Below are 27,753 nucleotides of genomic sequence, written 5' to 3'. Positions count from 1 at the left end.
TTCAGTCTATTTCACCCTTTTTCCATTTACGTGTTTGCATTGCTAATTCCTTTTTATTACTTATTGGGAACACTCTGTTAGCCGTGGGCTGTTTTTTCAGCTGCTGGTGTGAGGAAGTTGTGCAGTCCACCTAGACTACCCTGCAGGGGTTCTTCCTTTCCTTCCAACAGTGACTATGTTATAACTAACGCAGCATGACATTGCTGGATGTGCCTTCTTTTTCTCCCCAGAATCGTGAAGTGTCTTTCTTAGTGTGTCAGCTTTTTACTCACTGTGGCATGTTGTTTGATAATACTTATCCAATGAGGAAAATTTTAGCAGCCCTGCTCTTTTCAGGTATTAGGATCTGACAGCCCAAAACCAAGGCTGGGCATGGAAAGACAGTAATGTTAGCTGATGGTTCTTCAGTGAAACACTGGTGTTGAAAGTGGAATAGGAATTACAGGGAACTTGTTTAGTCTTGAGTGTGTTAAGGTGAGCTATCTCTTCATGCAGTTAAGAATTCCTGAGGAAAAAGAAATATAAGCAGCTACACAAAGCGGATTTTTTCACTTCTGTTAAGATAAATGAATATGTTTTAAATTTGCTTCACTCTTGCAGGTGATTTGCCAGCCCCTTCAAATTTAGTTATTTCTGAAGTGACACCTCGTTCATTCAGACTGAGATGGAGCCCACCTCCTGAGAGTGTTGATAGATACAGAGTTGAATATTATCCTACCTCTGGAGGTAGCCCTGAACAGGTTAGTATTGTATGTTCATCTTTGACATCATCCAGGATAACCTTGGACTTCCACATCATAGTAATATCATTCTGAATTTGTGCTGTGTGTGATATAACAGCAAATTAAAAATGCTCCTAAGGTCTAGAATATCATGCTTTGGTAAATGATACACAAAATTACAAAAAATAGGAGTATATGTATGACTTTGATTATTTTAATATCATGAATCCAGAAGTAAAATATATTTCTTATAAAGAATTGTCTTCTATTTCTAGTAATTCCTTTATTTCCATATTCCACTGTCATATATTTAGTTGAAATATGTCTGTACCAGAAATTTTCTGACCATACTCATGAGTAGGCCCACTGTCCTTTTCACGCATTTTCTTCTTAGTAGAAACAAGAGAGTGGGGGATACAGTTTGTAAGAAGTGCTTAGATTAACACTATATGACTCCAAACTGTTTATTGCATAGGATCAAACTTATCTTGTGGTTATTACTTCTCTACACAGAGAGCCAGTGACTGGCAACCCTTGGTTCTAGAAAATCTGAATTGCTCATTATGCTTTTTAACCAGATAGAACACTATTTAGGAGAATGAAGTGTTTAGAAGAATGAAGTTAGGTGCCTCTGAGTACCTAGCTGTGAATTTCCCATCTCTGAATGTGGCTTTTAAATCTCAACTCATGTTTGACTCATGGAGAGTTCAAGATTTGGCCTTTGATTAAAGTTTGAGCTGTCGTTCCAGTGCACACTGACTTTATAATTTGACTACTTCCTGGCATTTCTGTTCTGCAAGGTGTTGCTAATGCCTTGTGCTGTAACCATCTAGATTATCCTGGATTTTGAAATTTTTCCCGAAGCGGTCCTTTTCCCCTCAGTCCTTTCTATATGTTCATTAGTAATATAGAAGTGTAAACCACGTGTGAAATCAGAATGCGCTGTAAGTGATGCTAAGTAGATCCAGCTCAATTTGAAACAAGTCTCTGTCTGAGATTTCCCTACAGCTTGCTTTGCAAAAATGGTATATTGTCAGACAAAACGTATACAAAATTAGGACCAGACTTTATTTATCTCCTTGTCATTGATTTCTGCAGTTTCACTAGGAATGCCTGCTTTTCTCAGAGATAAGATTACAAACATGTTTCTCTTAAAGTGATTAACATTGCTTGTCTTGTAGTTTTACGTAAGTAGGATGGAAAGAACAACAGTTCTGAAAGATCTGCAACCTGAAACAGAATATGTGGTTAATGTGTTTTCTGTGGTAGAAGATGAAAGCAGTGAACCTCTGATCGGCAGGGAAACAACTTGTAAGTTACAAATGGATCTTGAATAATATGTTAACAGCCAATTTGGCACCTGTTCAGTAGAACTTTTAGCACTATGGGTTTTCTTCTTAGCAGATGCAAAATATTTAATTTGAATTACTAAACCGTATTGTGTTACTCTGGTTGTTCAGAGCTTGTTGTTTGGAAAACTTCCCCAAAGTGAAACTGCAATGTGGTAGAATATATTTGTCCCAGCTTCTTTCTAGGCCCAAAAACATGGTTGTACAAAACTAGAACAACAGACATGAATTACAAGACAGAGTTTATAAATTCCTGAAATCTAATCATAAACAAATGCTTACTCCTTCATTTTTATGCTAGGTAATTAATTCCTGCTATTACCAGACAGAATTATTTCTAATTAGCAAAAGCCAGTTCAAGACAATTATGCCACTTTTATGAGTTAGCTATATTTCTCCTATGAGCTGTCTACATAATTGATTTCAGGTATATTTATGCTGAATGCAACATAGGGTCACTCTTCTGTCTCTTTAATAATATTGAATTTTTGCTGTTCTTTTTATTTCTTTTGTATTAGGCTTGTCAAAAATCCTTAAAATACGTGTATAATTTTTATCAAGTCTCTGTTATTTTTTGATATGGTTTTATGGAAACTTTTCCTTATTTAATAATTTGAGAAATACAGAAAACAAAGAGAAAGGACAAAAACTCTCTTTGTACAGACTCCCAGCCAGTCATATTGTTTCATACTAGAATTTTCATGTGAGTTAATGTTGCTTTTTAGAAGACTAAAGCGTTCCAGTGCAGACTTGTAAGAGTTTTAGCTGTGTATGTAGAAAATCTGTAGCCACATTCAAAATATGACGACCATTACCTCATTCATAAACTAAGAATTTAAATACCACTGTTTGCAGATCACCTCTCTACTACCCATAATATGCCCTAATATCCAGGTACAATATTCTCAGTGATATGACCTGTGATATTAAATATGAAGAAGCTGAAAGAAATAAATTAATATATATTTTTTTATTTGACAGTGCCAATCTCTTCAGTTAGAAACTTAAATGTTTATGATATTGGATCAACTTACATGAGAGTGAGATGGGAACCTCTCAATGGAGCTACCGGTTATTTGTTAACATATGAACCTGTGAATGCCACAGTCCCAGCCACAGAGAAAGAAGTAAGAGAATTTGTCTTTGCTACCTGTACTCTACCAAAAATAAATTAAGAAAAACTGTTAGACTATCATAATAGTCAAAATAATATCAAAAGACTGGCATGTACTTCTTCAAGTGCAGTGAACTTACTGGGATATTATATACAATGACATCAGTCAGGAAATTGTAAATATACTGTGAATCTCACAAACAAAATTCCCTTGAAGTTAAATCATTGCTTGCTTTTCTGCCATTGCTTTCTTCAGTTTTTAAACATGGAGTGTTATTTTTCATGTGCAGATGCGTGTGGGACCATCAGTGAATGAGGTGCAGCTGGTAGATCTCATCCCCAACACCGAGTACACTTTAACAGCTTACGTATTATTTGGTGATATGAAGAGTGACCCACTCACCACACAGGAAGTGACATGTATGGGCATCTTGATTTTTGCTTTGTAATTGCTTCAGCAACATTTAATTTTATTTCATGCAACAGTTTTCATATAATCTGTTTCATTTAGAAGACCACCTTAACCATGTTTTATGTATTTTCTAACATTCATACACTTCCCAGAGATCTCAAAGGCAATTTCAATGAAAAGGGTCCAGCTACTAAAAGGGGAACAAAATAATTTTTAACTTGAATAATGAAGGAAATCGTGAGATCACAGTGTTTTTAAAAGGTCTCGATTTTGCTTGTATTAATTTAGAAACCCTGTTCCTGAATTCAGACATCCTCTTAAGTATAGAAAATACTGAAGAAATATGTCATATAAAAAAAAAAAAAATAGCTCTAAAAATGGCTTCCTTTTTTATACCTTTCCCTAAACAATTCCTATTGGCAGAGGCATGCTTCTGGTCTAGATGCATGAAACATGGCTACTTTTATGTTCTTAAAAATTTTAAACAATTACCCATAGATGAAAAGTGGCTATTGTCACCAAAAGTCATGGTCTTAAGCCCTGATACTTCTGGAAGTATTGTAGTCATAATTTACAAATGTGAAACTAGCATAGTTTATAGCTATTTTGCTCATTGCTGGGAAAATAAACTCCTGAACTGTCTCATCTAATGCCCAGGACAATGAACTTCTCAGAAAGTGGTTGCTTCCCTTCACTGAAAAGAATTTAACTGAAAGACATGAAGAGAATTCACTTCCATCTGTGAGAGACCTATACCTCTGCTATGAATAGCATTCACTTACTACTACCATTATTTTTACAGTACCTTTGCCTGGACCCAGAGGTTTAACAATTCAGGATGTTACTCACAGCACCATGAATGTCCTTTGGGATCCTGCCCCAGGAAAAGTTCGAAAATACATTCTAAGATACAAAATAGCTGATGATGCTGACGTAAAGGAGGTAAAATATTTAAAGTACAAGGAAAGAGTTTTACTTTGAAAAGTTAGATTACTAAAATAATAGTAAAACTAGTATTATAACCTACCACTGAGAGTAAAGAACACCAGTCCATGGTGATTTCAGTCAGGAAAGGGTATTGATTTCTTGGAAAATGTTTGATAGATTTCTTCCTCCTCCTCCTCCTGAGAGGAAAAATCCTTAAACTGACTGGAGAATTTTAATATGCTTTGGTAAATAGTAGTTTCTACTCTCTGCTTAAGTATCATCTTCCCAAGGTCTAAGAACAGCTTACAATTAAGAGGGCAGGATAGTGGAATAAAGGTATGTTAGCCCCTTTGCCTACTGAGAAAACATGTGTGACGATTGTTAGAGATGTCTTTTAGCTATGTGCAAGCTTTCCTTAATTGCACTACTAGGCATAAACCAGCTCTTGGAGAATTAAATTTGTTTTTTTAAAGGAAATAGAATTTTCTAAAGGTTCAGTCTGCATCCTTGTTTCCAAAGGAATAAAGCACTGAATGACCCACAAGTACTATGTGTATAATAATGTTTTGCAAGGGAATTAGTAGGGAACACTCAATATTCAGGTGTAAATTTAAGGGGAAATGGCAAAACTTAGTGCAGAATACTTCTTTGTTTTTCAGTGCAGGAATTTCTGCAGAGTAAGAAAATAGAGAAATTTACAATCCTTTAAGTCATTATTTTTATTCTTAGGTGGAACTTGACAGACTCAAAACCAGCGTTACTCTCTCTGACCTTTCCTCCCAAACACTGTACAATGTAAAAGTTGTTGCTGTGTATGACGAAGGGGAATCCCTACCAACAAATGCAGAATCTGTCACTCGTAAGTTTTCCTAATAATCTTTCTTGTGGTTGTTTTTGCCTTATGTTTGATTTAAGTGATGTGTGTGTTGCAATATGTTATAGAGTTTAGATGGAGCTCTAATTTAATCTGAGAAATACTTTACTTGCACTTGTAGCATTATCTGCAATATGATAAACCACAGGAATCTTAGATGAGTTGTGTCTTACTGCAGTGAACACTGACATCGCAGTCTCCAGAGATGTGAAGAGCAACTGAAGCAAAACTATTTCTATTTAAAGACTGAAGGAGAAGTTTAGGTGTATAACGCAGTACTTGTGCTCGTCGCACGACCTCTGGTGTGCCCCAGGTCAGAGAGAGTCCAGCTGCATTCTTCCGTGCGTTGCAGAAGCGACTTTGGCATCAGGATGGGAGCTGCTGACTGAGCTAGCTAGCTGGCTTCTTTGCAAAGGGAACATGGCAGGAGCCGATGGGATCGGCTCACGTTAGCTTGGAGACAAAGGAAGAGAGGCTGTTCTGGTCTGGCTTCTAACAGGCTTATTGTTAGAAGTCTCGCAACCCGAACAAGCTGGGAAGGGATGGAATGCGATGGGAATGCTCCCCAGAGGCTTGTCCTCAGTTTTATAGAGAGTTTGAAAACCGCGGTGAAAGGGGAAAACAACCAATAAGTTACAAGCCAGGGGGAGGATACAATTCAACAAGAACCACTGGGGGAAACCGAGAGGCGGGAGCTATAACAAAGAACCAGTGAACAACTGAGTAACCCAGAATTTTCCCGAACCGGGGGAGGTGGCTTGGACCCGGGCACTGCCCAGGGGGTGCGGCTTAGGCTTCTGAGCCGCCCCTCAACCCGCCCTCTGAGTCTGCCTCGTTGGGAAACTTGATCCAGGGGATGGGCTGGGATTGATTGGCATCACGCTGCCCCAGCCCCGCAGTGGGCCGGGTCACTGCAACCGGAGTAGAATTGGTAAGAAAATATGAGGACAGAGGAAAGGTTTATCAAGTCTATGTAGGAATCTAGGAAAGTGAATAAGAAGCTGTGAATAAGAAGTTGAGCCATATAATAGAGGATTAGAGAGATATGATCCTGCCTCTGATCCAAGAGAGGTTTTGCATAATGGAATGCTAAAGCAGCCTTTATTTTTAGAGAATCATAAAGGCAGCTTTTAAGTAACCTCGACAAATAGAGGCAAGGAAATGGAGTTGCACAAGCTGTAAGAGCTGATCTCCATACAGGAGATGTGACAGACTGAAAGGAGAAAGCAGGTATCAAGGAAGTTCTCATCCTGATCAAGGCTTAGGATTTAAGAAGACAGTTAACCAGAAAAGGTACAATATAAAAGAGTAATATTACCTTTTCACTGCCCCTCCATCTGGTGTGAAAAAGAAGAAAAAACCCATGAATAGTCTCTCTTATTTATTCTGCTAAATTTTTAATTTGGTAGTCTGATGTATTTAAAAATGTTTGTGAGATTTTCTGCTTGCTGTTGTGCTAGTCTTTGTTCTATACCTGTGGTTTTGTGTGAATATGTGTGTAAGGAAAGAAAAGGAAAGCTCTGCCAAAGAAATTATTTTAATTCTCTGGTTCTACCTATTTACGTATTTCTTCCCAGTGCCTATAATATTTTGCTTCCTTAACCTACAGTTAACCACTGTGAATTCTTTCTAAACAAGTGGTGACTTATTTGGCTTATACAAAGAATTTTAAGATTTGTGAGAAACTCATGCAGGAACTTGACCTGTGTCTATGGGAGTTCATATTCACTCCATAGAGCTCCAAAATGTAAAAGCCAGGGCTTCAGTTGTTTTGAGTAGGCATGTGAGTTGTGACCTCTGCTGAGGTCAGTAGAGCTATGTCTATTTTATCAGGCGATGACCTAATGATGTGACCTTATGAAGGATGATTTGCCTAGTGTAAGTGGACTGGGTTATACTGTAGGGCTTGATTGTAGTCATTAGAAGCATGGTAACTGAGAGATGAACCTTCTACATAATCTTCTAAATTATTTTTCTGAGTAATTCCTTTGTTTAACTGTATTTATTTTGTAGTTACATTTTGTGGAATATTTTTCCTTTTCTCATAATAGAGCCTGTGCCAGCACCAGTTAACCTCAGAATCACAGATATAACCACAAATAGTTTCAGAGGTACTTGGGATCATGGAGCTCCAGATGTCTCTCTATATAGAATAAAATGGGGACCCTATGGAAGAGAAAAACAGGAGGTAAGAATAGACAGCCACCGTATGCTTTTGAGGGCAGTCTCACAGAGGGTGTATTATTAAACTCAGAAATGTAATTGATAAATGGCCTACAACTTGCAAACCCTCTTGTTGTGCTCCATAGAAATCCAGTGAGAAGGTGTAGGACATATACTTACAGCCACTTGCAGTGATGTTACTGAGTGAAAAGTTAGTCAGTTCTATCCCACTCTGTTTGCCTGTTTCATTTGTATGTTTTGGTTTTGTTTATTTATTTTTTTCCTTTTTCTTTAATTTCTTCACAAGACTATCTTAAATGGGGATGAGAATAGTTTGGTCTTTGAAAATTTGAATCCAGATACATTATATGATGTCTCAGTTACTGCCATCTATCCTGATGAATCAGAAAGTGATGAGCTCATTGGCAGTGAACGAACATGTAAGTAAATAAAGGGATTCTGCATGTTGTTGTTCATAGTTATTAAAACAGAAGGCATATACATACAAGAATTCTGAAAATTCTTTCTACTTTTTTCCTAGTACCCTTGGTACCTATCACTACACAAGGTAAGAATCTGAATTTCCAGGTACCATTTTATTGAAGGAAACTCCTAGCTCTCTTTTTCTAAACTGTGACGAATGTTGACATTAAAAAACTGAGATCATTTAATAAATATTATTGTGTATTTGGGAGAATACTAAACACTAGATTACCACATGTTTATTATTTTACAAACATTACAGTTTATGTTCCCCTGTACTTAATACATTCTACTCTTGATCAGGCGTTCATGCAGCCCTAAAACTGTGAATGAAGTGTTTGTCTCTGCTCTTTGGCGAACTTCATATTTATTCTTTTCTTTATTATGCTTCTCAGCCCCAAAGAGTGGCCCACGAAACCTTCAGGTGTACAATGCAACTTCCCACAGTTTGACTGTGAAATGGGATCCTGCCAGTGGTCGAGTGCAGAGATACAGGATCATTTACCAGCCTATCAGTGGGGATGGCCCTGAACAGTTGGTAACTAATTTTGAAGTGCTAAAGTTATTCAACCTTAAATGAACCTTCTGCAAAGTAATCCATTAGAATAATTTCTTTTCAAAGCACAACACTCTAGATATTAATCACCTTTAGCATGAAGATTTGTATTTATAGTGAATAAGTATATACTCCCACCTTTTTTTTCTCCCCTTTCAAATCCAAGTTAGAATACTCTTAATTGAGCAGCAATAACTTTGGTTGCATCCTGTTTTCTCAAAAATCACGTAATCATAGACTCATTTAGGTTGGAAAAGATCTTTGAGATCATAAACTCCAACTGTTTATCTATAGAGAAAATTAAAATAAAGTGCATTGAGGAAAAAGTCAATCAGCATGTAAGGCTAAAAGTCACAGATATAAGTGTCACAACAATATGAACTACCATGACTACTTTCATAGTCCAGAGTTTTCCATTGTTTTCATAGTGTGGTTCACATGCTATCAGAGGACTTTGCCATGAAACATGCTGTGAACAGCTGAGACTGTCTTTTACCACTCTAGGGTCAGAATAACCACCCAGAGGTAGCAGTTTCAAAAAAAAAATCCATGTAAAAAATGTGCTAATGAAGTATTTAAGGTATTTTAGACTCTTAATATGATGAGAACCTGTAATGCTATGGAGAGACAGTACTCTGTGATCAGCCAGCTTCCCTGTGTTGTCAGCAAGAACTGTTTTGACTACTGGCAGCCTACACAACACAGCCTGGGAATGGTAATTTGGTCATGCTGTTTATCAGAAGTGTGTGCTACTTAAAAATGCCCTATTCTGTAGTGGGAGGCTGTTGCGGTTACTGTCAAATGAGTCACAGAAACAGTCTCAGATGAGAGCCACATTCATTTAGCTTGCTCCTGTAATCGGAGATCACACATGTTCAGAAGTATATCTAGGAATATTTACTTTAGAATCAGTTGGATATTTACACACACATTTTAACTCTCTTCTGAACAACATGCATTTGGGTTGAGGTAACTGAAATGTGTATAAGTAGTTGAACAAAATTTTAGTGAGAAATCACTAGAGGAATAAGGAGCAGCAATAAGTTCAATTAATATCTAATTAAATGCTGGTAGTGGAGTAAAAAGAGAATTATGATTATTCTCTTGAAATCTGTGCAAAGAATATAGTTAAGAGACTTAATTGCTTACGGCTGGATAGAATCAGGAAGTAACAGTTGGAGAAAATACCTCTAAGGAGAGCACACAGAACTCTCATACTCTGTTCATGGCATTTAATGTCTGTCTTCTAATGACTTGCTGTCATATGATCATAATTCCTTGTCTTCTTTTGTTACTCTGATATTTTATTAAACTGTAGATGCTGGGTAGGCAGTAGAACAGTCCCCACCAAGGTACTTAAAATAGAATTTCTGGAGGGCTTTTATGTCTGACGTTTAATGGTCTCAGCACCAAGAAGAATCACAGGTGATTTGAAGATAGGTCTGCAAAAACTGCACACAGAACTGCAGAGAACATGATCATTTAGGGTTAGGCTTTGAAAGGCAACCAGATACGAAAATGTAGAGGTAGCCATGATGGGATGATAAAAGCATTTGTGCTTTGAAAGGAGCTTTGTCCACTTGAGTACAAAAAAACCCTTTGATTGTAAGTTAAAATAGTCTGCTTGTAAAATAAAATAATCTACTGCTATGAAATGTGAAGATGTGTAAATGCTTGCTTGTTATCAGTTCTTCATCAACAGTTGATTTTAACTGTTATGCTGAACACACTAGCTGAATAGGCTTTGAAAATGTGCAGATAGTCTTAAAAGTACAAAGAATGATGGGGTATATGCAGTTACAATATAATTTGTGCTGGTACAGAACTGGCAGTTGATGTATAATTGTGGTTGTATGCAAGGTTGGAGATTTTAAAGAATAGTGGCTTTGTGTCTAAACTTGCTAAAACCAATATGTACTAAATATTACTACTGTTCAATGTCTGCTGTCAGTGTCAGTCACAAGAGCATTGCAGCATTTGATACATCAGAGTGTTTTCTACTCTGCATCAAATGCTTGCGTTCTTTACTATACCAGTAAGCACAAAAGAGACAGTATAAAAGGGATTTTAATATTTTCCTTTTGTTTTGCTGCAGACTACCGTTGGAGGACGGCAGAACAGTGTGGTGATTCAGAAGCTGCAGCCTGACACACCATATACTATTACTGTTTCATCAATGTATGCAGACGGTGAGGGGGGACGAATGACAGGACGAGGCAGAACCAGTAAGTAATTTCTTCATGTCTTCTTATTAGGTACAAAACAATATTGATGTATTGCTTTTCAGAAGAGCTGAGAAAAATTTCTTAAGGTGAAATACATCTCATCTGTATTTGTCATTTGTCCTTTGGTGGCTTTCAAGTTTCTAAAGTAAGAACACCTGTCAGTCTACTGGCTGTAGAGAAATCCTGGACCACTTTGACCACCAGCCTTTGACTGGATTTTTACAGTTTTTACAGCTGAGAGAAACTCTAATGTTACTATGGAACTTCTTCCTCATTTTAATTTGCTTAATTGTTTTATGCCATAATGCAGTAAATGCCTTAAAGCATCTGAAGACATGTTACTCTCATATATGTGTACTTTTAAGCACCTTCAGTTGAGAGGCTGACCTTTAGAGTGTGCACTTTAGGACTCTACCATTTTATGTTGATGCATTCTTTTGATCCTGCTATAGAAATCACAGAGTGATTTGCTATCAGATGCACTCCAGGTATAAAAGTCATTTCAATACATTTAATTAATTAATTATCTAACCATAAATTTATTAATTCAGTTGCATTTACTTTAATTATGAGCTTGCAATGGAAAGTCAGACTAAGCAATGTGTTTGGTAAGGATTGAAGAAAAAAATCCTAATGTTCTCATTGCATAATTCCAAAACAGTATCCATGAATAAATTTTTCTAACTAGCATTGCTTATGCTGTTGGATGGGGCCGGATGTTCTGATTAATGAAGACAGATAAGGTTTAACATGAGCTACTAAATCTATTTTTAACATTTCCTAAGGATACATTACAGAGGTATGGTCTGACAGCAAAAATGAGAGAATAGCGTTCCACATTTCTGACAGGTCATTGATCTGTTTCAGAACCCCTCACCACTGTGAAGAACTTGCTAGTTTATGATCCAACCACCAGTACTTTGAATGTTCGATGGGATCATGCAGAAGGAAGTCCTCGCCAGTACAAAGTGTTTTATGGTCCAACAGCTGGAGGTGCAGAAGAAATGGTAAATTCTTCATGTGGATCTCACTAACCATCTCAGATAAATTACAGCTCATGGTGCTAGTGAGAGAAATGCTGCTGAGAGAAGTAGATCTTGTTTGCCTATGCACTGGCTTTTTTTCTGTTCATAGGCACCCTGAAGAAAATGCACAGCACTGCCATGAAAGTTCCTCCTATATGTATTACAGATGTTTGATTTCATATAGTAGACCATCAGTGATTAGTTCTTAGCATGGGATTTAATACCACACACAATTTTTTATTTCTTTATTCCTAGGGCACTATGTGTGAGTGTAAAACTGACTTCAGGGTGTACAAAAGGTTATAAAGTTAGCAGACCTAATTTCTACCCATTTTTACTGCTAAGAAATTATGTGACTGTAATGTCATGTGACTGTAGTGTGAAATGTGACCGTTTCACAAACGGTATTTGTGAAAGCAGAAAAATGCGCATTCTAATGTCCTCAAATTATTTAATTACCAAAGAGCTAAAAGAATCCTGAAAATATGAAATCCTTGCTGCAGACTAGGGAATATTGTTTCCCAGTTGTGATTCTTTTTCTACATGACTGCAATTTAATGTGCCCATGAAATGAGTCGTACATGAATGCCATTGTTTCAATAGCAACTAAAGTACTACTGATGCCAAATATTCTTAAATGCTGTGGAGTTTTATTTCCTAACATGAGCTCTTCATTACATGTTTGTTTTTTTGTTTTGTTTTTTTGATTTAGTGATATTTTAATGCCTCTGAGCTGCTAAATAGTGGTCATTAAAGAGATCACTGCAGATTCTGCTACTTTCATTAGTACAGCAGGATCTGGACCCAAAAGTGGAAAGAGCTATAAGGGATTATGTAGGAAAGCATAGAAATAATTTGTATGGAGTCTGAGACAGAACATTCTTGAAAGGCAATTCCAGAAGATACCATGAACCATGTTATTTTAAGCTTCACCTTTTGTAAAGTTTTTATCACATCCAGTCTGGAAATGAGATATGGTAGAGGAGTAAGTGAGAAATAAAACAGCTTAATTTTTTTTTTTTTGGCGTGTTTTTGTAAGTTTCTTGACTCTTCCTTTCTTTTTAAATTTGTAGACCACAGTACCAGGAAATACAAACTATGTCATCCTGAGGACTCTTGAACCCAACACACCTTACACTGTAACTGTGGTTCCAGTTTTCCCAGAGGGGGATGGTGGACGTACCTCTGACACTGGACGCACTTGTAAGTAAAATAGTCCTTTCCAAGAAGATACTAGGATTTTTTTATTAATGGCCTCAGATCATTAGAAATTGATTTTACATCAGAAGTGGAAGTTTATTTTCCTTAAAGCTAAAACATAAGTGCCAAAAACTCTGTTTACCTGCTTGGTTATTGTTGCAGCTCCGTAATTTATTCTGTTTCCTTTGCTTTCCTTCCTTTCCTTTTTTGTTTTCCTTCCTTTCTTGTGGAGACTTTCAGTCCACTTATTTCAGGCAAGCTCAGCTGCAAAGTTGTGCAGCACATTTACTGTTTACTTCACAGAATAGTAAAATTTTAATTGTAGTGCTAGTAGCACTACCGGTGAACAAACAGCAAATATTAGTGTTGATCCATGCTAATGTCCACACCATGTACTTAAAATTTTCCAGGAAGTTTGAGCTGCTAACGTCAACTTGACATTACACATTACACGTTAAAATGTGTAGTTTGTGACTATTTTTCACACATGTCTGATCAACAGTAGGATAACAAAGTGTTATGATCATACTTTCAATTTGCAGTACAAGCACATACTTTGCTGCCTGGTACGGAAGTTTGGAATGACTAAACATGGAGATTCTTAGCTTTGTAAATTTTGGGCTAACAAAAGTAATGTGTTATCTTGGGCTGAGGTGCTTTTCAACTTCTTTTGAGCACTGTTGTAAATTCAAGTAGAAATATAACTTACACAAGCAACTTTGTAAAACTTAATTTAAATTATCCTTGATCTAGTGGAGAGAGGAACACCAAGAAACATTCACGTTTACAATCCCACACCAAACAGCATGAATGTCCGATGGGAACCTGCTCCAGGTCCAGTACAGCAATATAGAATTAATTATGCTCCACTGACTGGCCCAAGGCCATCAGAATCTGTAAGTAATTTAGCTTTTATACTATTAGTCAAATGTGTGCAGAAAATATTGCTTCCTTCAATGAGTGTAAAAAATAATAGTAAACTCAGGCCAACTGTCTGCTCAGGAGAGTCTCTACTGAAAGCCCAGTGTTTATAGGAGTCTAATCCATTGTTAAAAAGGCTTAATTTGGTGAAATGAAAGAAATAAGAAATAAGACTCTCCCATTTAAAACTCTGTATTGAGGATATCATACCGCAGGTAAAGATGAATTAAATTAAGCCTTTTTTTTTTTTTTTTAAGAGAGTAGGAGACAGCAAATATTTATTAGGAATTATGTAATTATGAAACCAGATGCCAGGTTTATGTGATTTTACCACTAAACCACCTGCTTACCCCAAATCATTACTGTTTAGTGGGGGTTGGTGAGCAGTGGAGTCTGGATATGGGTAAAAAAGTGCCCCACGGGTATGAAGTAAGAGTTCTTGGGTTTGTGTAGAAATAAGTGCAGTTTTAAACTTCGACCATGAATGTACTTATGCAAAATGTACACCCATATTGTACACGTAGATGTACATGTTTTTATGTAAGGAATTCTAAGGACTTTTTATGTCCTTTATATGTCAGTAAACTGTGACTGAATTTACTTTTTTAGTTTTTGTTAATAAATGTTTCTCCTTTTTTTTCTGAACTATTTTAATGTAAAATGTAAAAAAATAACAATTCTATTTGCAGACTGAGAGCTCCTTGGTTGGTTTTTTTTTTCGCCTGTTAGTGAATTTTCATCAATATTGCTTGTTTATTTTAAACTTGTGTGTTTTTCTTGGACAGTGTGCAGCATGGTCATGTTCCAAATTTTTCTATATTTTATTCAAATTGTTTTCTAAAAAGAAATGGTATAAGCTGAAACGTTATTTATATAGATGCTTTTTGTTCCTGTTTTAGATTGTGGTACCAGCCAACACTCGTGATGTGATTCTGGAGCGCTTGACTCCTGACACTGCTTACTCAATAAATGTTATAGCTCTGTATGCAGATGGAGAGGGAAATCCAAGCCAAGCACAGGGAAGAACATGTAAGAGGCAATCAGTACTTGTGTTGTGAAATATATGTCAAAATTGGTGTGAGAAGAACTTAAAAAATTGGTTACGATTACAAGTAATGTGAGCCATTTAGTGCAACCCTGAATTAATGCGTCTGTGTTATGGCTGCAGCAATTGCAGGCCTCTGTGGCAGGAAACTTTTGCTATGCTGTCTGTCAGTTGTGGTACTTGAATAATTAGCAACGTAATTTTCAATCGGGAAATAAGCTTAATTTGAATGTGTTAGACTTTAAAGGCTGTTCTCAAAATCAAATTACAGGCAAATAACGATTTATCTTTTGTAAAGAAAAAATAGCATATTAAAATGGGTAAGATTAGTTGTCAACAGAAAAAAAAGTGTTCATGTTCTGTCTAACATGGTAATTGTATGTGTTGGCCTCCTCAGATGTTCGGTTTTTTGCTGCAGACACCTAAACACCAAAATGTCCTTGTTATAACTTCTCTCATAGGATCTGGTTGGCTGATGCTTAGCTTCTTTAAAATTCATACTAGAAATAACATGTACAGAACCTGTTGACAGCAATAATTTTGCTTCTTCTATGTTATCCCTGTGAAATCCCCATATTCATCTAAAATTTGAAGATGTGACAGGCTATAGTTATACTTGTCCGCAGGAGTTTGAGAAGCAGAATGTATGTAGATGCTCACTTTGCACATCTGGGTGTTCTCTCCCTTCCATTTTGCTCCAGTTCCTCCAGCCGGGCTCGCTTTCTATTTAAGACCTTCAGGCACTGCCATATTATCATTGATTTAATCTCCCCATGTATATTTATTTATTCAGGGTTTCAGGAAGGGCCCTTGACTTTGGCTTCAGGGCAACATTTGAATTGATGAGGATGGCACTGAACGAGAGGTATCATACCCCATACAACCTTCTGTATTTTCATTCTTTAGTGCCTCGCAGTGGTCCAAGGAATGTGAGAGTATTTGATGAGACTACAAACAGCCTTTCTGTACAATGGGACCATGCTGATGGGCCAGTCCAGCAGTACAGAATCATTTACTCACCCACTGTGGGAGACCCTATCGATGAATATGTAAGTTCTGTAATTCCTTTGTAAGCACTGAGGTGTTCTCAGCCAATTCTTTAGGCTACAGAAAAACCGAGACACTTGTTCTACACGTAGTACACATTGCAGGCTCCATGGCTTCTCTGGACATTGCTGTAAATGTTAAGAGGCCATGGTTTGTAGAAAACAGGTTTGGTTTTTTTTTTCATGAAGCTGCAGAACATATATGGTTTAAAAAAAAATATGTGTGTAAAATAATGTTGAAAATGTGAGTCACACATTAATTAGAATATTCTGAACAGAATCTGCTTCCTGGCATTTTGTTCAAATGTGATACATTTGAATAGCCATCTATTACTTCGTACTCTATTCATTTCGAAGTCAGTGTGCTAAAATACAGAATAAATGTGAGTCTGCATTTTATAAATTGAAGAGAGTTAGCAGAGTCTAATACGACAACAATGATAACTTTGATTCAGCATCTAACTTGCTATTCTAAGTTTCAGTATGAATTGTAAGCGTTTGTGTTTCATTTCCTGCAGCTTAATGCTAGCACAAGTTATTCTGAAGCTTATAAAATTCATGGAGTATTTATAGCAAAGCTAAGCTCAGATCCTGCGGAGGTCAATGGCAGAATTCCTGCCAACTGCCACCAGCCAAAACGACATGTATAGAGCCCTATTTAAATGCTATTATTGCTTTTATATTATTGTATAGCACATGCTGAAAATTCACTGTTTGAAAATTCCCTACTGTACTTGTTAATCAGGGCACACATATTTGTCAACACACGTATCTTCTTTGCAGAAAAGATTGGACAATCCATAAAAACAGCAAGTCTCAAACGACCAAAAATTTTACTCAAGTATTCATAGCAAATGCTGACTGGCATGTGCTTTTGAGATAAATACCTCAAGTTACTTCCCATAGTTTCAGTGCTTTATGTCTTCCTTATGGAGCAGGGTCACTTTTGGGATTATACCTACATTTTCATTGGAAGTCAGCAATAGTGCATGGCTGCATAAGGAAGTTGAGGAGACTGAGGGATGCATAAATAGAGATATTTTTATATGTCAATATATTTAGAGCTTCCTTCTCAGAATAACCTATTTCTGCCAAGAAAACAAACACAACATTATGAATTTTACCTTTCTATGAGGGAAGAGTACTGAAATCTTGGTGAAGAACTGCAGCATCTCAGTCTGATGTGAGGGTTGGGACTGAAGAGTCAATTTGATTTATGTTTTTGTGATGGCCACAGTGTTTTGTAATTCAAAATAGCAAATACTGATAACTGTTTACAGGCTATAACCCTTAAGGTATCCTGAATGAATTTTTCTATGGTGGACATAAAAAAGAGTGTGCCAAATGTCAGAACAAATTTTTGTTTCTGGCTACTGTCATTACTGATCAGTTACAAGACTCTGAGTGCGTTCAACTCTGTTTCTTGTGTGTTCTAGACAACAGTTCCTGGGATAAGGAATAATGTGATACTGCAACCACTGCAGTCAGATACGCCGTACAAAATTACTGTTGTTGCTGTGTATGAAGATGGAGATGGTGGACAACTGACTGGAAATGGCAGAACTGGTAATTATAGTTTTCATGTTGTTTATTCTTTTTTATGTTTAAGACATATTCCTTGAGCACTTCAACATTATTAAGGCTTCATTAAGTTAATTAAGTCCTTGATGTGATTGTTACCTTGCAGAGTAACAATCTGCATTTCTAAAGACTGAAAAACAATTACTAGCCTAATTAGAATGGTTTTCTTTCTTTCTTTTTAGTTGGCCTGCTTCCTCCTCAAAATATGTATATAACTGATGAATGGTATACACGTTTCAGAGTTTCCTGGGATCCTTCACCATCCCCTGTTCTTGGCTATAAAATTGTATACAAACCTGTGGGTAAGAAAACTTGTTCATTCTGAGTACACCACTTTGAGAACAGTGAGTAGCTAATGGCAGAGCAGAGTAGAAATCATATGTATTAAGAAATGTTTGTGTTAAAGGATCTATTTATTTCCTTTGTTTACCGATTTTCATGAAAACTTTAGTCTTATGATCAGTATTCTATAATAAACACAAACTATCAAAGGCAGTTTCATACATTCACAGGGATTGAATTGTATAGTTAAAACTTTATACAGTGACCTGATTTGTTTTTCACCTCTTTAATGCCTCTTGTTCTTCTAAGGCTATGGACTGGTGTGTGTGAGATGAGTATTGGACAAGTATTTGAATACTAATGTCCTGAAGAACCTTTGTTTTATGTGGCCTTCAAACAATATACATACCTTTCTAGAAGCTGAGCACAAACATTTCACAATAGTTTGTAGAACTGTGTATGTTCTGTTTGCAACATTGTAATATGCTAAAATTTAAGAAATCAATATGCTTTGTTTTAAAAAAAAATTAGGTTAACATTTACTGATGTGTAAGAGACGGAATAATTTTGTAGCTCATGTAATCATGATTCTTTCTCTTTCTGTGTTCTTAATGCTTCCTTTCAATCCAAGGTTCAAATGAGCCCAGGGAGTTTTTTGTGGGAGAAGTGACTTCCTACACTTTGCATAATCTGTCTCCCAGTACTACTTATGATGTGAATGTCTATGCCCAGTATGATTCTGGAATGAGTGTACCTTTGACAGATCAAGGCACTACATGTAAGTCAGAAGGATTTTGTTGTAGTCATGCTGGATACATATGCTGGTCTGAGACAACATTGATTAAGAGAAGATTTTGATGGCTGGTTGCTGGGAAGCCTGTGCATTGTCTCATGGAGAATACTTGTCATCTATCCATGATGTAGATCTTAAAAACACGAATCTTAGAAACAGTAATGAAGATGTATTTTTAAGTGATGACTTGATGAAATAAAATTTTCTAGTTTACTTCCTAAAATTTTGTTAAGCTATATTTGGAGTCAATCTTTAACTGTCTGCAGGGTACTACAGAATCTAACCATGTTACTAAGCGGGTCTAGGCTTTTTGATACTCTGCTTTTACCCCTTAGGAATGTCCAGTGACTTTGATGATGGCCTCAGCTAAGAAACTTCTAAAAATTTCTTCACTTATGATGAATCAAGCATCCTGACTCAGTACATTCTTTTCAGACTGCCATATATATGAGTCACATTTTCATTTTTGGAAGTTTCTTATTTTGTAAAGAAATCAACTTCATGTGAAAACTTGTAAAATGAGCTGTTACCCAATATGGGATTTGGAGCCTTTGTAAATAGCTAGGTGGGGATCTGTAGGATGTAAAATAAAGAGACTTGACTAGAATTGCTCTTTCTTTATGCAAATATTTTTAAAAATCAAGTTCCAGACCAGCACTGCTAATATAATTTTCATTTTGGTGTGCTTTACCTATTACATGCTATTTTCCAGAGAACAATTTCTCTCTTTCTCTTTTCATAGTATATTTGAATGTCACTGACCTAACAAGTTACAAAGTGGGTTGGGATACTTTCTGTATCCGGTGGTCACCTCATCGGTCAGCGACTTCCTACAGACTGAAGCTAAACCCAACTGATGGTAAGTACGTTCTATTTTTAGCATTTTCTGGAAACATATTGTCTTATGTCAGTGACAGCACCACTTATTTGGATTGATGGCAAGCACCAACCATAGTGATACATCTGGTTGGGTTTTAAAGCTCTGAACATAACCTGTTTTTCTTGGGTGGTGAAAAAGCTTCAAAGAAGAAGTGCTGCTTATTGTCAAGTGAACCTACATCTACCCAGTTGCCTGGTTCCACATGTACACTGCAACTGTAATTTCCAGTGTGCTCCAGGGTTCATAATAGTCACACAATTTTGGTCTAGAAAGGCTGTTACGGGACAAGAATAAGACTGTCGTCCCATTGTCTCCCCTCAAGAAGTTTCTTCATTTCTAAACTTATGTATAGATATATGAGAAGGGAAGTAATAGGTTCTAACTTTCTTTCCGTTGGGATTTTTTGGACAGGTTCCAGAGGACAGGAAATCACAATTCGTGGGTCAGAAACGAGCCACTGTTTTACTGGCCTCTCACCAGACACAGAATACAATGCTACTGTCTTTGTTCAGACCCCTAACCTTGAGGGACCTCCAGTCTCTATGAGGGAGCATACAGGTAGGTAACAGATACTGTGAACTTTCTGTTTTAGCTATAGAATTTGTCCTGCTTCAGCTGTAGAATAAAATTATTATTTCTTTTCAGTCCTCAAACCTACAGAGGCACCAACTCCACCGCCTACACCTCCTCCACCTCCCACAATCCCTCCAGCTAGGGATGGTATGTTTATTTCTAGAATTATTCAATATTTTTATGTAGCTGCTGTACTACTTCATCGTTTACCTCAATTTTTCATAACTTTAAGTGAATTTAAAGCCAGCACAGAATTTCAGGGAAATGAAGATTGAGACCTTTTCTAATGCCATCCCTATTTTCTAGAGCTTTACTAGACTTCAGCACTTCCTGGTTTAGAACAGCAAGATGCAAACCTTTGGGGAAAAAATTTTTGATATTCTATAGCTCTGCAGAAAGTCTATGAGATTATCTGCTCTCAGCAGATAATTTATGTTTTATGGTAGATGATCAGAAAAAAACGTAATTCAAAACATTTACATTTTATTCTTGAGGTCTTTCACATTTCTTGAAATTTTCTTTGATATATTTTAATAAATTTTTTTGTGTAGAGCATTCGTCATCTGCCAAGTTGACTGTGTGGTAGTAGACATTTACTAAATATTTGTCATTCTTGAATTTTTGAATTTTGAAGTAATATTTATTTCATGGTGATGTGGTTGATGTATTTTAAGCATTCCTTTTCTTGGACTTTCAGTATGCAGAGGTGCCAAAGCAGACATAGTTTTCTTGACTGATGCTTCCTGGAGTATTGGTGATGATAATTTCAACAAAGTAGTGAAATTTGTTTTTAGTACAGTAGGAGCCTTTGATCTAATCAATCCTGCTGGAATCCAGGTAGGTTTGTTATTCCCATTGGGTACATTCTGGAGGGAAATTGAAGATGAAGATGAATTTCTACTTTCTTGCAGAATGCTGTCATATATTGAATTAGATTGTTGTACAAAACGTATATGGGTGTGCATGCCTATTATTTAATAAATATATTTGCAATTTTATAAATACCAGGGAAATCCAGTCTATTTTGAGAAGTTAATATTCTGAAATACAAAAGTTACAGTGTGTGCAAATCCTCCAGGTAGAGAAGCTGGGATGATGTATGGTCAATTTTATATTTTTGTTTATTTGTGTAGGGCATCAACAACTGGCACATATCCTAGATTTTGTCTCTGTCATATCAGAAATCTGTTTTAGAGACATTCTGACTTTTGATTGAGGGTTACTTTTTAATTTCTTAGTGTAGAAAATGAGTCTTGTGCATGCAGGGTCCAGCTGGCCTGCTGTTGCTGAGCTCCCTAGAATACTACTGCACTAAATAGCAGAATCCCTTTGAAAAAGGCACTTGCAGATGTCTTTTCATGCTGTGATAATGTGGGTCTGCTCCACAGTGGGCGTAGTAAAAGTATGAAAAGGTCCTCTTGATGAATTAGTGCATTTTGAGAGAGTAAACAGTAATATCTAATGAGATTATAATAGATTTTCAGCAGTACCAGGCTGATCATAGTTATGTCAGAGTAACTTTCTGTCAGGCTTCTTACCATAAGCATTGCACCATTATCAGTTTTCTTCTACTTGTAGGAAGCTGGATGAAATCACTGTCTAAGTTCCCATAACCATTTCTCTTTCACTAGATGAAATGAATGACATGAGGTCTGAGAGAGTTTCTTACATGGTATTTCTGGAGTGTTGCAGAAAGCTGCAGGTGCAATGCATTTTCTTTGGTCAGAAGGCTGACAGGATATTTGCATTGTTAAAGGTCTGCTTTTCATGTTCTAGGCATATTTTTAGTAATTTGATTCCCTATCTCTAACTTTCTAGACTTTAAAGGAAAAGATCTCCTTAAATTCACTCTGTCTCAGACACTCTTTATCATTATAGCTTGAATCTATACTGGGTAGTTTTCTTTTCCGTTTGTTTTTTGTTTAATATTTTTTGCTTGCTATGTATATGGGTCCCCAGCCTGGAAACAGAGAAGACAATATAGGTGACAGACACATGTAAACACTAATGTTTAGTAAAATAATGAAGTCACATACCTCTTGAGGTGCAACAAGCTAAGGTTTTGAATTGAAATTTAATAATTTTAAAAGGGGAATTTACTACAACAGATGTGAATATATACATACAGAAATATTTCTATTCATCATTAAAATAGGATACTACAATATTGCAAGTTTACAGAATATTAAAAGGAGAAAAATAAGAAAAATATTTAAAGATTATTTAGGAATAAATATTCGTGATTGTATTTCAGTATTTAAGGCAAGACTATACACTTATGTACGTATCCGACTTTATTGGCAATTCTATTGACAAATGCTTTTTTATTCCTAAAAAAACAGCTGGAAGAAGTTTAATAGATACTGTATATCTGCTCAGAAGTAGAGAATAGGCATATATACCTCACCATAGTAATAGCAAGAATTTGATCATATGCATTTAACGACATTTCATACACAGAAAAGAAAGAAAGAAAAAAGGAAGGAAGGAAAGAAAGAAAAGAGAGTTGTGTGCACATTGCTGTGATGGCTATATATAAAAATATGTATGTGTGTGCAGAATTGGACATATTTGAGAAAAGAATTTTTGATTATTTAAGAATTATTAATATACAAAATTACATATTTCAGTAGAGAGAGTTGATATGAATGTGGAGTTATGCGACTGAACACTGTGTTATATTCCATTTCAGGTTTCGTTTGTGCAGTACAGTGATGAGGCAAAATCTGAATTTAAACTGAATACATTTGATGACAAAGCCCAGGCCCTGGGAGCTCTTCAAAATATTCAGTACAGAGGAGGAAACACAAGGACAGGTATGTATGGGCTGTAATTATATTTCTTTAAGATAAAATATTTTCAGAAACTGCATAATTATCCTATATTGCATGGCTGAAGAATTAGGTTTTTCTGTTGTGTTTTAGCTCTGTGACTGTTGCCCTTACAAAATAAAAGAATTCTTCTCTTGTGGATAGTATGAATGATTCCTTGTTTATTGTACACTTTGCAGGCAAAGCTCTAACATTTATCAAAGAAAAGGTTTTGACTTGGGAGAGTGGCATGAGGCGAGGTGTTCCCAAGGTACTTGTTGTTGTGACAGATGGTCGGTCTCAGGATGAGGTGAGGAAAGCCGCAACGGTTATACAGCACTCTGGTAAGCAATTCACAGCACCTGGCTGTTTCATTTCTGTGTTGCTTCAATTATCTGGGAATCACTTACTCATCCTTTATGGACTTGGAAATGTATTCTGAGTATTTGGGAAAGCCTCAAAACTATTCAAAGAATTTGCGCTCTCTGAACCTAGACTTACATTTTCTTTCTTAAGCCCTGTCTCCGGGGAAGAATGTGGCTTCTCAAAGATTTCAACTAATTCCTCATGCATACCATTTCAAAGATGTGACATTTGGTTACTTCTTTCTCTTTTTGGTGTGTGGACCCCAGGGATCATTAGGAAGTGTACTCCATACTAGTGCTTATGCTTTAATGGGCCTGGTTTGCTGAGGTTTATGTTTTATCTGGTATAAACCAGTGGATCTCCAGTTAAAGTAACAGTTTTTGAAGGAGCTGGGTCTGAATGGACTCCTTTATTGCCTTTTGAGCTAAGAAGCACTGCACTTCCTCATAAGATTTTATGATTGTGGCTTATGTGAGTGTAGTAATCTGTTCCTGTCCCAGCATTCAGCATTTTGTGTTTCAGTGCATGAACCACCTAGTTCTGATCTCTAAGCAAGTAGATGTTGTACTTCCTTATGGGAATCACATGGATGTAAACCAAAAAGCAGTCATCTTCTCTGTCTCTGTAACCTGAAAGAATTAGCTCTGTCTGGATAGTTCCTCAGTCTCCCTGGACAGTATGTTTCAGTGCTTAATTACTGTGCTAGTAGGAGACCTTTGTCTTGCATTTCACCTAAGTCTTTCTTCATGCTAGTGAGATTGTTGTCTTCATTTACCTAGTTACCCAGGAAAGAAGTTGATCACTGTCTGCTGTGATGGGCCTTCGTATTCGAAATCTGTTGTCACCTCCTCTTTCTGTCTTCTCTTTTCTAGACTAAACAAACCTATTTTCTTCAATCTCATGTTGATCATGTTTTCAAAACATCTTACCATTTTTAGTTTCCTCTCTACTTGCTTTGTTTTCTACACATATCAAAGCATGCTTAAAGCTGGACAGAGAATTTCAGCCAAAATTTCACCAGAACTGGCTACAGGGGAATAATTACGTTCTTAAAAAAAACGAACCAACCAAACAACAACTTTTATCACTTGAAATAAATGTGAATTCTGGTTTCAGCCTCCAACTGGCATTTTCAATGTCCGTGCAGTTTCTCTTCAATGAAATTTACATCTGGTGATATGACTGACTTCTAGGGTCTGGTTCTTCTCATTTGACTTAAGACATCTGACAACTAAATGTCTAGTCTAAGGTCATCGTGTAGGGTCCTTTTATGACTGGTGAAGAGAGCAACATATAGGCATCTATAGACAATGACTTTTCCTATCCTGAAGTCAGCATGTTAGGGAGATAAGATGAATTGCTTTCTGAATCTGCCCATGTCAATCTGGTGATTATAGAGAAAAACTAGACAACTTAATTTGGAAAGTAGAAGCTGGTGAGGTGAGTACTACTCTGAGAAAGAGAAATAAAGAGGCATGAGATGCAAGAGATGGAAACAGACAACTGGATAACTAATGATCTGTACAAGTTTTGGCCACAGAACAGATTTAAGATACTGTAGAGTTGAGAGAATTGTACATTTTGTATTAAAGAGTGAGGGAACTATGTAGCCAAGGCTGCATGAGATTGGATAATACCCCAAAAAGCAATGAAAGAGGAGAAAGTTTTGAAAGAAAAATGCAAAAACCAGTCTGAAACCTTCTGAGCTTTGACAGGATGAAAAGAGATCCTGAATGTGTAGATCATAGGTAGATTCTCACAAGTCAATGGTTTGTGCAATATTGACAGGAAAAATGTTAATATGTGTTTACTACATTTTAAATAACAAGTGTTATTTTTACAGGCTTCAGTGTCTTTGTGGTTGGTGTGGCTGATGTAGATTACAATGAACTGGCCAAGATTGCCAGCAAGCCCAGTGAGCGTCACGTATTTATTGTTGATGACTTTGATGCCTTTGAAAAGATTCAAGACAACCTCGTCACCTTTGTGTGTGAGACAGCTACCTCAAGTGAGTAAAAGACATCGGTTTCCCTTTTCCCAAATTAATATGTTTGCTTATATACTGCTACAAGTGAGTGGTGGGCTGACCTTGGCTGGATGCTGGGTGCCCACCAAAGCTGCTCTATCACTTGTCTTCTCAGCTGAACAGGGAAGAGAAAATAAAACGAAAGGCTCATGGATTGAGATAAAGGCAGGGAGAAATCACTGAGCAGTTACTGTTCACAGGCAAAAAAGACTCAATGTGGGGAAAAAAATAACTTATTATCAATGAAATCAGAGTAGGATAAGGAGAAATAAAATCAAGTATTAAAGACCTTCCCCCTGCCCCTCCCTTCTTCCTCGGGTTAGCTTTACTCCCAGTTTTCTCTATCTCCTCACCCTGGGCACCACAGGGGTACAGAGAATGAGGGCTGTGGTCAGTTCATCACATATTGTCTCTGCTGCTCCTTCCTCCCCAGGGGCAGTAGTCTTCAAACTCTTCCTCTGCTCCAGTGGTAGACAGTCCTCCACGAACTTCTCAACATGGGTCCTTCCCATGGGCTTCAGTTCTTCATGAACTGCTCCAGTGTGGGTCACAGAATCACCTTGTTAGGGTTGGAAGGGACCTCTGGATATCATCCAGTCCAATGCCCCTGCCAAGGCAGGGTCACCTGGAGCAGGTTACACAGGAGCACATCCACATGGGTTTTGAATGTCTCCAGAGAGGGAGACTCCACAACCTCCCTGGGCAGCCTGTTCCAGTGCTCTGCCACCCTCAACATAAATAAGTTCTTCCTCATATTGAGGTGAAGCTTCTTGTGTTTTAGTTTATGGCCTTTGCTCCTTTCTCTGTTGCTAGGCACTTCTAAAAAGAGTCTGGCACTATCCTCTTGACACCCACCTTTGAGATATTTATATGTGTTAATGAGATCACCTCTCAGTCTTCTCTAGACTAAACAGGCTCATCTTTCTCAGTCTCTCCTCATAAGAGAACTCCTCCAGATCTCTCATCTTCATGCTCTGCTGCTGGAACCCTTCCAGTAACTCCTAGTCTTTCTTGTAATGAGGAGCCCAGAACTGGACATGGCACTCCAGATGTGGCCTCACTAGGGCCAAGCAGAGGGGCAGGATCACTTGCGTTGACCTGCTGGCCACTCTTCCTGATGCACACCCGGATATTATTGGCCTCCCTGGCTGCAAGGGCACTGCCGGCTCATAGTCAACCTGTTACCCACCAAAGCTCCCATGTCATTCTCAGCAGAACTGCTTTCTAGTAGGTCAGCCCCCAGGCTGGACTTGGGGTAATTCCTCTCCACGTGCAGGACCCTACACTTGCCCTTGTTGAACCTCATTAGGTCCCTTCCACATGGTGCAATCCTTCAGGCACAGCCTACTCCATTTTGGGTCTCTCATGGGGTCACAAGTTCCACCAGCAAACCTGTTCTGGCGTGGGCTCCTCTCTTCACGGGTCCTGCCAGGAGCCTGCTCCAGTGTGGGCTTCCCACAGCATCACAGCCCCCTTCAGACATTCACCTGCTCTTCCACAGGGTCCTCCAGGGGCTGCAGGTGGATATCTGCTTCTCTGTGGACTTCCACAGACTGCAGAATCACAGCCTGCCTCACCATAATCTTCACCACAGTTAAGACCAGTGGAATCTCTGCTCTGGTGCCTGCAGGTTGTTGTGTCGTTCCAACACACACAATCCTCAACCCCAGCCACCTCCCCCTGTTAAATCTGTTATCCCCCAGTCACTACCACTGTTGCTGATGGTCTCAGCCTGGGCCAGTGATGGCTCCATCTTGGAACCAGATGGAACTGACTCTGTTGGGCATAAGGGAAGCTTCTGGCAGCTTCTCACAGAAATCACCCTTGTAGCTCCCACATTACCAAAACCTTGCCATGCAAACCCAATACAAGTTGCCATCTTATTTAAGGTACATCAGAAGACATGTTCATATTAAAAAGTTAGATTTCATAATAACTGGACATAGTTTAAGGGAGCAAGTTAATTTTTAAAATTTTGGAGTGAGTATTGTATTTTATGTAATCTCATCTTGCATTTCAAAAGTACTAGTATAACAAGGAAAGAGTAACAGTCACTGACAACATTAAGAAGTAGAATGATGCCTAATGTGAACCACAGGGCACAACAGGTCTCTTATTTACCACTGGAATAGGGGTGCTAAGATGTACAGCTGTAGTGTGTGATGCTGTTTTAAAATTATCTAAATAAAGCTCAGTTGTTTACTCAAGTGAAATCCTTCTATGGCAAAAATAAGAAATTCTCAGGCCTGTCACGTGGAACTGCTTGTTCCCTAACTGCCTCATCTGCTGGCTTCTTCGGAGCCACATAAATATGCAGTTATTTCTTGTGAATCTGACAGCTATTATGCAGCTTGACTCATGCCTTAAATATTCATGGAAA

General features: G+C 37.5%; 1 protein-coding gene across 5 annotated transcripts in view; it reads left to right on the top strand.

Annotated features, from left to right (window-relative positions):
• Positions 1 to 27,753, top strand: part of COL12A1 (collagen type XII alpha 1 chain) — a 101,612-nt gene that overhangs the window by 43,965 nt on the left and 29,894 nt on the right. For 4 of the 5 annotated variants that reach the window (XM_032104836.1, XM_032104832.1, XM_032104835.1 and 1 more), the window contains 26 exons: positions 601 to 740; positions 1,904 to 2,033; positions 3,053 to 3,198; positions 3,476 to 3,605; positions 4,400 to 4,539; positions 5,254 to 5,383; positions 7,450 to 7,586; positions 7,869 to 8,001; positions 8,103 to 8,129; positions 8,440 to 8,582; positions 10,696 to 10,825; positions 11,693 to 11,832; positions 12,924 to 13,053; positions 13,804 to 13,946; positions 14,871 to 15,000; positions 15,923 to 16,065; positions 17,499 to 17,628; positions 17,826 to 17,945; positions 18,557 to 18,703; positions 19,461 to 19,577; positions 20,010 to 20,156; positions 20,244 to 20,318; positions 20,869 to 21,008; positions 22,864 to 22,987; positions 23,182 to 23,325; positions 25,191 to 25,355. In XM_032104836.1, the coding sequence (XP_031960727.1) occupies positions 601 to 740; positions 1,904 to 2,033; positions 3,053 to 3,198; positions 3,476 to 3,605; positions 4,400 to 4,539; positions 5,254 to 5,383; positions 7,450 to 7,586; positions 7,869 to 8,001; positions 8,103 to 8,129; positions 8,440 to 8,582; positions 10,696 to 10,825; positions 11,693 to 11,832; positions 12,924 to 13,053; positions 13,804 to 13,946; positions 14,871 to 15,000; positions 15,923 to 16,065; positions 17,499 to 17,628; positions 17,826 to 17,945; positions 18,557 to 18,703; positions 19,461 to 19,577; positions 20,010 to 20,156; positions 20,244 to 20,318; positions 20,869 to 21,008; positions 22,864 to 22,987; positions 23,182 to 23,325; positions 25,191 to 25,355 (3,381 nt within the window). The remainder of the gene's footprint in view (positions 1 to 600; positions 741 to 1,903; positions 2,034 to 3,052; positions 3,199 to 3,475; positions 3,606 to 4,399; positions 4,540 to 5,253; positions 5,384 to 7,449; positions 7,587 to 7,868; positions 8,002 to 8,102; positions 8,130 to 8,439; positions 8,583 to 10,695; positions 10,826 to 11,692; positions 11,833 to 12,923; positions 13,054 to 13,803; positions 13,947 to 14,870; positions 15,001 to 15,922; positions 16,066 to 17,498; positions 17,629 to 17,825; positions 17,946 to 18,556; positions 18,704 to 19,460; positions 19,578 to 20,009; positions 20,157 to 20,243; positions 20,319 to 20,868; positions 21,009 to 22,863; positions 22,988 to 23,181; positions 23,326 to 25,190; positions 25,356 to 27,753) is intronic. The other variant, XM_032104833.1, reaches the window with a different exon arrangement.

This window comes from Corvus moneduloides, chromosome 3, assembly GCF_009650955.1.
Source record: "Corvus moneduloides isolate bCorMon1 chromosome 3, bCorMon1.pri, whole genome shotgun sequence".
Lineage (NCBI taxonomy): Eukaryota > Metazoa > Chordata > Aves > Passeriformes > Corvidae > Corvus > Corvus moneduloides.
This window is presented reverse-complemented; position numbering and strand designations above follow the sequence as displayed.